Source organism: Syzygium oleosum, unplaced genomic scaffold, assembly GCF_021117445.2.
Source record: "Syzygium oleosum isolate NSW1041296 unplaced genomic scaffold, Sole_v2.1 Sole_v2.03, whole genome shotgun sequence".
Taxonomy (NCBI): Eukaryota; Viridiplantae; Streptophyta; class Magnoliopsida; order Myrtales; family Myrtaceae; genus Syzygium; species Syzygium oleosum.
Window position 1 is genome coordinate 16,242,303 of NW_026607487.1, and position 12,109 is coordinate 16,254,411.

A 12,109-nucleotide genomic window follows, 5' to 3' on the forward strand; every position below is an offset into this window, starting at 1 on the left:
GTCAACAGAAAATGTTTTCCTAGTCAACGAAAAAGTTTTTCTTACCAAAGCTTAAATTTAGGAAAATGATTTCCTCTTTGAAAGAACCGAAAAACGTGTTCCAAAATATGACAGCTATCGACGCTTGGATCCGAAACTCTACACTTGTGCACGAAAACCCCAACCTTGATTCCCAAGTACCGACATTCAGGCTCACGTCTCGGCGGCCAAGCTCGAGACCTCTCAGTCCAGGGCCCGGGCCCTTGGCACCTACGCCCAGGTCCATCGAGGTTGAGCTCGAACCCCTGGTGCCTGTACTCGATGCTCCGACACCCAAACTCGGGTTGATAAAAGGCCGTGCTTAGGTCGCCGATGATCGAGCTCTAATCCTGACCCTCCGGCCTGAGTCCACAATGGCCATGCGCATATCCTCGGCGCTCGAGCTCGGGTCCTTAATTAATGAAATGTTTGTTCTTATAAAAATATTTATTTAAAAATTTTGAATTTTTATTTTTTAAAAAATCATTTTATTATTTTTATAAAAATTGAATTATTTATTATTTATTCTTTTCTTTTCTTTTCTTTTTCTTCCTTTTTCTTCGTCCTCGGCCGGTCGCCGGCGAGCTCACCCTAGGTCGATGAGCTCGCAGTGGCCTCTGGCGATGAGCCTCAAGCTTGCCCTAGGCTGGTGAACTCGCGGCCTCTGGCAGCGAGCCTCGAGCTCGCCAGCCCGAGCTCTGTCGAGGCCGGAGAGCCCGACAAGCTCGAGCTCGCTTGTGGCCATTGTCGGGCGAGCCTCAAGCTTGTCGGTGGTCGTTGCCAACCGGTTGTGGCGGAGTAAGGAGAAAAAAGAAAAGGAAAGAAAGGAAAAAAGAAAAAAGAAAAAAGAAAAGAGAAAAAAGAATTTATAAAATTATAAAAAATTCCAATTTTTTCAAAAAAAGAAAAGAAAAAAAATAAAAAAAATCGATTCTTAAAATAAAAATATTAAGAAATTCGATTTTTTTTGCCAGAAATAAAGTTATGAGATTGAAATTATTTTCCAATGATATACAAACATCAGAAAATAATTCCCATAGTGTATTACCAAATAAAGAAAAACTAAGCGTTTTCCTGGAAAATAATTTTTCATAAAATATTTTCCTTTATCATTAAGTTTTCCGCGAAACAAACGAATCATTCGTCGTCAATTAAATTCTGGTGTACTATCTCTCATCATCTCACTTTATCGTCGATTAAATTTCGACGAAAGGTATTTGTTCCTTGTGATTCATTGATACTCCTGTCCGGAACAGAAACCTGTCTCTTCGTAGATGTTCGGTGGAAGGTATTTTGTCGATGACCATTTTCGACGAAACTAGGTGCCATATTTTCCTTAATCACCGGTCGGTGGAAAAGCTCTCCCATCTAATTTTATAATTCGAGGGTTATAAAAGGAGGACATTGCGCACTTTTGTTACCCACCCACCGATGAGAAAACTAGTCAGGACAACTCCAATCATGGGTGGAGGAAGACACGGCCCTGCATCACAGCCACGAACTCCGTCTGGAACTGCAAGAACTCAACCCTGGCCCTCAGTACGACATAGTCATTGCCGATGTACCTAGGGCTCTCAGGTAGCGCCACCGCCTGCTGCGGCAAAGCCGGATCTGGTATGGGCAGGAAGGAGATCGGGCAAGTCGACTCGGCTCGGCAGCAACGCGGGGGTCGGGACCTTGCATGAGTCGGCAACTCCCCCAGGAGTGACAGGCTCAGCGTTGTCGGGTAAATCTTCACAGGACTAGGCTGCCTCACAACCACTCAGCCGGGCCTCTGTTATTGTATAACTCTCGCATAAAGAATCTCGACCTCGACCTATTTCTCGGCTTAAAACTTTTCACCTAGCTTGTCGAGGGACAATGGAGTTCCGTCTACACAAGCAACGATCATGCACTTCTAGTGCTCATGGCCTTGTCATTCAAACGTGCGGTGGGCATGCTCCCGTCGTAACAATTCGACGGAATAGATGCTGAGGAATTCATGCGGGGCTTCCAATGGATGATGAACGCGAGACTTCGCATGGACGATGGAGCTTGTAGGCATATCACGAGGTCGAGAGAATCATATAAATGGGGGGCATCTGCAGAATATAAAGTAGATGGCAGTTAAACGAGCTTTCACTGAATTTTATTTAAAGAAAAGGGTTTGCGACCTATCAAAATATATACAAAACAATGGTTTAATATATTTACATAAAAAAATGACCGGTTTTTGTTATTATCGATATGTGATAGATTTAGTCAATGAGAGCATAGTTTGGCCATTTATGAACAGAATTATCGATAACTTGATAAATTGATAACGTGATGAATCAACAACTTGAAGGAGTCGGCAAAAAGTGGAGTCGACAATCTCGGATACAACCGTTAAAGAAATAACCAAAACGTAGTAGAATAAAGCAAAAGTCAAGATGGTGGAGTCGAAGAAATCGCCAAGATGGTGGAATCAATGTAAGTGTCGTTGCAACCGTTCGGTAACCGTTTGTAAAATCTGTTTATAACCTCCATTTTGTAACTTCCGTTGATAACTGTCGATCGTAGGCTTTAAATAACCACATCGCACTCTTTGAAAGATTCACTCACACAAATCAAACAAATATATTATCTTTCGGCTATTTTCTCTTTACTTTAATATTTCAGACTCATGTCATTGATTAAATTCCGGCGTGTTTCTTAACTATAATTTTCAAATCCGCATCGTTGATTAAATTCCGGCAAGATTCAATATCCAGGGTGTTGTGTCGTCGATTAAATTCCGGCGTAAAGGCTTTGTCGTCATTTAAATTCCTGCACGATTTGTTTACGTTAGGTTTTGTTGTAGTTATTGTACTTTACAAGCCTTTTGGTCGATTAAATTTCGGCACGATTTGCACTTGTATAGCTCCGTTTGAATTGAAGTGGTTGATTTCCTCATTCAAGCATGATATATCTTGACCGGAGTCAGTGCAAAACCTGTCTCCTTCAAATAAAAATCAAAAAACGACTTTTGGCGAAATGTATTTTGTCGTGAGAAAAATTACGGCAAAACAAATTCGTACATAATTTATCAAAATCTTTTTAAAACTAAGTAATCCTTTCATTTCTAAATTTTACGGAAAAACTCATAAATAAAAGTCATAAGTAACTATTTTAATTTTTGGCCAACCAATAAGTAACTAATAAATAGTCGGGAAAATGACACAAATAACTCCAGAACTTTGGCCCAATGTGCAATTTGATCCCTGAACTTTTAATTTGTTCAATGCGGTCCCTGAACTTTAATCCAATGTGCAATATGGTCCATGAATTTTTAATTTGTTCAATTTAATCCCTGAACTTTCGGTACATATTCAATTTGATCTCTAAAATATATGAAAATGTTCAATGTAATCTTTCAATTAATTCAAGTTCAGGAATTACATTGAATATTTTCATATAGTTCGGGGACTAAATTGAACACGTACCGAAAGTTCATAAACCATAATGAACAAATTAAAAGTTCAGGGACCAAATTACATATTGGACCAAAGTTCAGAAACTATTTTTTTTATTATCCCTAAATAGTCACACCAAATAAGCCCCAAAAATTAGTGGCCTATTCATGTTGTTTGTAACTTTTCATATCGGAAAACAAATTTCAACATTTTGATGGTTACATAATGACTTTTTCAATGCGATAAGTAGCTTTTAAGTTGGAAAGAAGTACTTTCCTACTATTACTATAGCTAGTAATTTCTATTAGTTTAGGCTCTATTTTTTTCACGAAAAAAATATTTCCCTGAAAATTCAATCGAATCACTTACAAAAACAAATGAGTAGAAAATAATTTTATCTTTCATGAAGGTATTTAACTATAAATTATTATTGATAATGAAAACGTTTCTCATCGACTGATTATCCTAAGCGATACAAACAACTATTTTTTGAAAAATTCTTTTCAAATTATTTATTTTTCTCGAAACCAACGAAGCCTTAGTTATAATTAATTTTCACTGACAATCTTCATTTCTTTGGGTTGGTTCTCCGCATGAAGTGTACGACTTTACTGCTTTTTACTGGTTAATCGTCGTTCACCAAGAGGACGTGATAAGAATATTTTAAGTACAATAATTTTCTTATGACGCTCACTTGAGAGCCATAACTTTTTTTCGAGTGCTTAAGTGCCACAACTTTTAAAAAGTGTTCCTTTTTTTTGGTCGAAACAAAAAAAAGAAAAAAAAACTTTTTAATGATTACTTAGTGCTATAAACTTTTTAAAAACGTTCATTCAGGTACTCGAAGTCAGATATGGCGTGAAATTTGTAGTGAACGTTTTTCTATAATTATGACACTTAAGTGATCGATTGAAAAGTCATATAGCACTTAAGTGATCCGAAAAAAAAAGTTATGGTACTTAAGTGAACGCGATACATAAGCGATGTTACTCAAGTGATAGAAAAAAAAGTCATGGCACTAAAGTGAGTGTCGCTCGACTTTGGTCTGGGGCGGGCAGGGGGGTCGGTTCGACTAAAATATTTATATGTAAAATTATGTTGTGGCAGCCTCGGACAATATGCTATGTCTTGATCTTTGATCTCAGCCCCGAAAAATGTTCACATGAAACATAATGCGGAAATAAAAGGGAAAATGACATAAACAATTCCCGAACTTTGGCTCAATGTGCAATGTGGTCCTTGAACTTTTAATCTGTTCAACGTGATCCATTAACTTTAACCCAACGTACAACGTGGTCCCTGAAAAAAAAAAAAAGACGAACTGCTTGGGGACCAAAAGTTTGGGAATCACATAGGACAAATTAAAAATTCAGGAACCACATTGCACGCCGAGTCAAAATTAACGAATCACATTGAACAAATTAAAAATTTATAAATAAACCACGTTACTTATCGAGCCAAAATTTAGAATAGTTTGTGTCATTATTCCAAATAAAAACCAGTTCGTCCCTTTTTTTTTTTCCTCTCTTTTGTGTCGATCAGTAGTTCGTCTTCTTTTAATATGAGTTGAAAAGGCGTTGTTTCTAAAAAGGCGAAAGAAAGGACGTTGTTTCCTCTTTTTTTTTTTTGTGCGGGTGGGGGTCGAAGTCAGAGACAGCTAAGGAAGGGGGGAGGGCAAAAGAGGGGAGAAATTCGCGGGGCACAAAATCCAACGCCGCATCTTCGGAAAGCCAAAGGAATTACGACACGTGGGGTTTCGCCCCCTCAATTATGTCGAGCGGGAACACGTGTTCCCAGTCAGCCTGCACCGCCCCCCGCCTCGCGACACGTGTCCCCCCGCTACCCCTCCCCCTCAACTTGTTCCCCTACTTGGACAGACCATTGGTAGGCTCTCCCCTTCCCGACCAGCAACGGAGGCACCCCTTTTTTATGCTATTCCTTTCTTCTCCTTTTTTTATCATAATTATTTCTTTTGGGAAAAAACGGAAAGAAAGTTGGTTTGGCCGTATTAAGTTAATTTGTCATGAGAATATTATATAAAATGGGAAAAATATTACAAACGATTTCAAGATTTTGACCCAACGTATAATGTGAATTTACGAATTTTTAATTTATTCAACGTGATATGGGACAACTTGCTTATTAGGCTAAAGGGATCACGGTACATATCGATGCGAAGTTCAGAAACTATTTATGTCGTTATTCCTATAAAATATAATTTAAAATTCATCCATAAATTGTTGCGATCAGACAATTATTTTTAATTTATTCATCTAAATAAAATAAACTTTTTTTCTTTGTTTGCACCACGGAGTTTTTGTTTGTTTTGTTTTGTTTTTTTCCCCCTTGGGAAAACGCATCGGTCTCGAAAGGAAAGAGAAATTTAATGAATAAATAAAGAGAGAGAGAGAGAGAGAAGGGGGAAGAAAGGCAATCGCCAGTGCGCGCACCGTGCTCGGTCAGACCACGTGTCGACCAGGCGCTACTTCAGGATCGACGCTTGTCCTTTCTAGGTACTTTCTTGTCCAAACACCAAGGGCATTTCCGTCACACCACACCCCCTCCTCCCTCCCCCTCTTCTCTCTCTCTAACACCGTAACACGTACTCCCCCCCCCCCCCCATCATTCCATTCCATTGCTCTTCCGCTTTCAGTTTCTCTGTTCCCCCACCCCCCACCCTTCCTTCATCATCCTGCTTCGCTTCCCCTGTTCTTCCATTCCTTCTTCTTCTTCGTTGCGTGTTTGACCCTTCCTCTTTTCGCGGTAATGGTCAGCGAAACGGGACGATAATCTCTGCCCATTATTGCTTTGCCCCCCCCCCCCCCGCGGAAACCAAAAGGGGGAAGAAAATCTCGGAGAAATTTTCCTATCTTTGGTCTGAATATTCATCTGGGTTCTTGATTTTCATGATTCGTCGCCCGGCTTCCACGACGGGCCTTCTTCGACGAGGAAGTCGAGGTGGTGCTGCTGCTTCTTCTGCAAATGGAACGGCTCTTCCCCTCGAAAGGCCAGCGTCGTCGCACGGTTCGTCGTCCAAGGAGTCATAGGCGGAGCGGGGGCGAGCGTCCGCTTGCGTAGCGAGAACGGGGGACATGGGCGACGGGAAAGAAGTTCGGAGGACCAGCAGTCCAATGGAGAACGTCTCCCTGCGCCTCGAGAGGTTCCCGAGAGATCTGCTTCAGAGATTTACGTCGTCGTCGTCGAGCACGTCCGGCAGCGGTGCCGCGTCGCAGTCGCAGTCGCAGTCGCAGTCGCGCCCGTCGTCGGAGTACAGGACGCCGAACCAAGAAACGGAGGAGCTCGAGCTGAGCCTGGGGCTCTCGCTGGGGGGCCGATTCGGGGTCGACAAGAGCTCCAAGAGGCTGACCAGATCGTCCTCCATTGCCGGGTCGTTCCCGCTGTTCAGGGAGGACGATTCGGCGGCGAGGACGACGCCGCCCACGCCGTCTTACACGGCCCTGGTGAGGAGCAGCTCCCTCCCGACGGAGACGGAGGAGGAATGGAGGAAGAGGAAGGAGCTGCAGACGCTGCGGCGGATGGAGGCGAAGCGGAGGCGGTCGGAGAAGCAGCGGAGCGTGAAGGATGATAAGCTCGAGATCGAGACCCAGGTGGGTGTTCCGGCTGCTAAACAAGGTAATGTCCTTGCTGTTGCCGTGCTCTTGTCGCCGTTTTACTAGACACTTAAGAATTTGGTTTTATCTACTTTGTGCGGAATTTGTGTAATTTGAGGTTGTCGGTGTCTGCAATTATTTTTTTTCTCTCTGGATTTGTCTCTGGATGTTTCTTGTTTTGGTAGGTAAGCTTGGCCAAAAAAAGTTCCACTTTTGTGTCCATTCTTTTTGCTGGGGGTTTTGTTTTGGTTGTTTTAGGTCTATTACTGAGAGTCGGATTGACTTTGGGTCGGATGATTCTGTTCCTAGAGTACCATATATCCATAGGCATCAGTGGAAGAACGTGCACAAGAAATGAAATTAACTATGTGCTTGGGTGGTTTTTGTGTTCGATATCATCCTTAGGTAGGGTTTTATGCGAACTGTGGCCTCGACATTTTTGTCCACCCGAATCAATTATTGAGTGTTACATTTCATCAATTTTGGAAGAAGGATGAAAACAAGGTTAGTGTGTGATTGAATGGTGTGGGTCGATCGGGTGCCGTGATTCGGGAGTCTGTATGAGTTTCCATTGATAAGACTATCGATAATTTATGTCAAATATAGGGCAACACAAAAAGCTGATTTGAAAGCCTTAACTTGAGGTATACAAGTCTTGACAAAGACCATGTGAATTCCTAGGACTGTTGCTATAATCTCTTGGCCACCAAACAGTTTGAATATGTGAGTTCATTGCTTGTTGAAGTAATCAGAAAGTTTTCTTTCTAGATATTTCTCACCTAACACTAGGAACTTTTCAGGTTCATATTTTTAAAATAGCAGCTAATTCTTTCTCTAGCACCTGTTGAGTTGCCTATGGAGTCAGCTCCAGTTGAGACTCATTTAGGATGGAAAGATGACAGTCGAACTGAAGAACCAAGAGTCCAAATAGGACAATGTAACACATTGGAACTGAGAGAAGAAAACTGGGGTGGGGCTCTGAGATGTGCTGGTCAAGATTTTTGTATGAGAGGGTATAGGCGATCACCGGAAGTTCTGATCTACAAATTCATTTCAGTCAAGTAGAATTTTGCTCGAAGCATGACATGGTTCTAACCTTGGAATCCGGACATTTTTAGGTATGGCTCCTCCCGAGATTAATATAGCACTGGTCTTACTCAGGGAATTCTTATTCTTGAAGTAAAAACTATTTGTAGACAAGAAGCAAACGTGGCCTACTACTAAATTAAAAAATGTTTAATCAGGATGCTTATTTTGGAAGACTGACGAGCAAATGCCTGTTATTATTTTCAGTACAGAGAGCAGGAGCATAGCTAGATAGGGCCGCTAAAATTTGTTGGTATGACATTGACATTGTTCTAAGAAATGGTTTCATAGAGGACTTCGAATCTAGTTTCCTAGAATCCCTCTTTGACATTCCTGGTTATCTAGTGCTGTGGAAGCAAAGATTATTTTAGTAGTTACATTGGTTCACTTTCTCGCGACTCTGTCAAACTGTTGGAGTGATGAAAGTGCATTTTCGGCTATGCAATGTATGTTATTTTTGCAGAATCTTACAGTAAAATGGAAAATTACCTTCTAGTTCATACCTCCACTTTGGTTCCAATCAAATATTTTGTTATTCATCCCCTTTAAAAGGATGCAATTCACCATTTGACGTGGTAACAGTTGATTAGTCTTCTTTCTGACATGCTTAGAGAATGTTGAAGGACATTTTTCTTCAGCTTATAAGAAAGAGTAAAACCACTGTAATAAATGTTATGTTTTAGGAAATGATTGCATCCTGGGATGTTCTTGTGCTTGTAGTTCAAAAAACACCATTATTTTTTCAACAAGGAAGGTTAGGATTATGAAGCACCCGGCTCACCTCGTGGACCTGGTATAGTGTAAACCAAAGGCCGAGTGATTGGCTCAAAATGGAATTGTTTACACTTTGGATGGTATGGGGAATTGATGAGCCTAATCAAACCCATGGGGTCTAGCAAAAGATCAAGTTAGTTTTGCAATGTCTGTGACTTGTAGCTTGAAAAGCGCTATTGGAGACTATGGAGGGCTCTTACAGTACATAAAATTTATGGAAAGTGATTCATCAAACTTCCAAGGAAGGATATCGGAGAAGTCCGAGAGATTATAGTTGAACAGCAAGAAAGATCCTCCTGATGGTAATTTGATGTTTCTAATTCCATACAAAGTGTTGTTTTCTAGCTTACAGTTAGACAGGATTACCAGCAGATTATACAGTTAAGGACAATAGAAAGAGAATAGTCACCGAGTGCAATTGGGGTGTATGAGCTAATGAGGTGGTGCTTATTGGAATCAGGGGCCTGTAGTAGGAATGGTCTATTGCTGCGTTTCTGTATCTGTGAAAATTCCTATCTTATTGGGGAAAAAATAGAGAGGAACCAGACATTCTGCAGGAGATGTTGCTACTCCAGTAACTGTGGAACTTCAATACTGAATCTTTTGGATAATACTAGTCACCCGAGTGCGCACAGTAATCCATTGGATTCGGATATTCTGAAGCTTTTCACTCTGGAAATGTCCTAGAGCACATTGCTGTTAGAGCTGCGAATTATGACTTGACTCAGTAGATTTCTCAGTTTTGTTCTCTCATGCCATTGATTGATGTAAGCTTCTCTCTCTCTCTCTCTCTCTGGGAAATGTGTGTATATTTTCTGCCCTGTCTGCTGATTACTCGGTTCGTTTTGCATACCGCGTGTTACATAATGTCAAGTTAAAACTACTCTGGAGCGACTTCTATGTTTGACTTTTGTCTTGCTGTAAATTTTCCAGAACTCATTTATGTTGTTTGTTTGATCTTTTGACAAATACGATCACATGAATCTCTTATATCCTTTAATGTATGAAGTCAAAAGTAGCTTGTAGATGCAGACACATAGAACCTGTACAACTAGACGAAGCTTTTTTCTTTATTTTGCCTTTGCTATGAAACTAACATATGTCGAGGGCAAAAAATATAAATAACAAGAATAATGGAGGATTAATTACTGGCTAAGGTCATCATATGGATCTTCTATATCAGGATCAAGCGGCTGCAGCGATGCAAGAAGCTCCCTTGGCAGTCAGACACTGCAACAGCGGGTTAGTCAGGACACCGTTGGTTCATCCGGGGGAGTCTCGGTAGAACAGATGACGAGCACCCAGGGACCCGATTCTTCCGAGAGCAGGGGCAAGGAAACCAGCACCAGCACGATGGAGGACATGCCTTGTGTCTTCACGAAGGGTGAGGGTCCGAATGGGCGGAGAGTCGATGGGATCCTCTACAAGTACGGGAAAGGGGAGGAAGTCCGGATAATGTGCGTGTGCCACGGGAGCTTCTACTCTCCGGCGGAGTTTGTGAAGCACGCCGGTGGAGGCGAGGTCGCTCATCCTCTCAGGCATATTGTCATAAACCCGAACCCAGGTCCTTTTCCGCGGTAAACTCTGTCGCTCATCTGTTGCTTCATAAGCACACCTTAAAATTGGTTCGGGAGCAAGGGGAGGATGCGGAGGAACTCGAATGAAAATAGGGCTTATTCGAAGATCGAGCATGTTTCATATTGTTTACAAATTTGAAATGATGCATGATCAAATCTGTACATTCACCATAGAAGAAATTGATCTCGGAATTCGGATCTTGCGGCCCGGAATCATTTTGGTTAATTGACCGTTAATCAGAATTTGGCAATTAAGATGGATAGAACAATTTTTCCCGTTTCGTCATTGCATGAACAGTTCTTTGGAATATGTTTTACGAAGGGATAAATGCACTGGAAGTCTTAAAATGTATTGCGAAAGTATTTTCAAAAAAGTGCAATCAAGTCTTAAAACTTATCATAAAAGTTCAATCGAATTTTAAAATTTTAAAAAGTGTAATCAATGGAAGAATTTGATTAGATTAATTTAACAAGTTTTAGGATTTGATTGCATTTTAGTGATAAGTTTGAGAACTTAATTGTACTTTTTGAAAGTTTTGAAATATAAATGTATTTTCGCGATAAGTTTTAGGACTTTTAATATATTTATTCTTTATACAAACGAACTATCAAAATAAATAGCTGCGCTAGCGGTGATGCGGGGAATTCATAATTATTCTGTCGATGAAACTGGACGGAATGATGAACCAAACATATGATAATTTTTATATCTTAAGAGAGAAATAGTATTTAGTACCATATTCTTTAAGCCAAATTGCGTTCCGTACATATCATTACTGATTTTTTTTTGGGATCTCGGGTTTTCGCACGACTTTGTGTCTTAAGTACTGATGCCGTCCGTCCGCTGTGGTGATTGGATGGTTTAATCGAATGCGAGACGATCACGGTTCGGTTCACCCTCCAAATCAAACCGAGCGTTAGGAGTTTGGGAAAAATTGAAACCAAACTAAACTAACAAGGGCTATTTGACTCTAATGTCCATGATTAATGGCAAAAGCTAGTTAAACGACTGATTGAACAAAATAGGAATAAAAAGGGACAAAAAGAGAAATCGAATAGAAAATTAGCTCTAAATCGAACCGAGCAAGATGCTTCATGTTACCATACTCAACTTTATAGTCAGGCAAAAAGCCCTTTCGCTCGCTGCTCAAGCAAATGTGCCTTTTAAGCAATCCTTCGTTCGCGCCGCCGGCCGCCTCCCCCCCGGCCCCTCCTTCCCGCCTCTGCAGCTGCTTAAACCAGGGCGGCTCTGCGGCTGAGGATGGTGGTTAAAGCATCAGCCGCTACCTGTTTAGCCACGTGATGGACAACGCGGCGGCAGAGTGCTACCACCGGTTCAGCCAGTGGAACCGGGACGTCATGCTCTCCAGGGAGCCCTGCTGGGTTGGCTTTGCCAACGGCTGGTTCTTCCTCGTTGACCCGAAAAACCTGGTTTTCCTACCTCTTCAACGCCTCATTCTCTCCCCCCACGGTTCCGTCGTCCCCCTCCCGGCTGTCACGACCCTCCCATACCGTCTGCTCCGGCCTCTCCCACAAGCTCAAGCCCGCCTCCTCCGCCACATGAAGACGGAGTTCGCTTGCCTCGACCTCGTCCCCTGGCAAATTGTCTCTTCTCCTCCACACTCCAAGT

General features: G+C 41.6%; 1 protein-coding gene across 1 annotated transcript; it reads left to right on the forward strand.

The window, feature by feature from the left end:
• The first annotated feature begins 6,118 nt into the window (after window positions 1-6,118).
• On the forward strand, window positions 6,119-10,705 carry LOC115671754 (ninja-family protein AFP3-like). Its single transcript, XM_030593389.2, has 2 exons — window positions 6,119-7,064; window positions 10,086-10,705. The coding sequence occupies exons 1-2, from the start codon at window positions 6,524-6,526 to the stop codon at window positions 10,481-10,483; spliced, it is 939 nt and encodes a 312-aa protein (XP_030449249.1). The 5' UTR covers window positions 6,119-6,523; the 3' UTR covers window positions 10,484-10,705.
• Window positions 10,706-12,109: the final 1,404 nt, after the last annotated feature.

What these genes read in the sequence shown, in the direction of transcription:
- LOC115671754 (XM_030593389.2), top strand. Translation starts at nt 6,524, where the DNA reads ATGGGCGACGGGAAAGAAGTTCGGAGGACCAGCAGTCCAATGGAGAAC. An exon ending in TGTTCCGGCTGCTAAACAAG is followed by an intron (nt 7,065 to 10,085) that starts GTAATGTCCTTG and finishes CTTCTATATCAG; the next exon opens with GATCAAGCGGCTGCAGCGAT.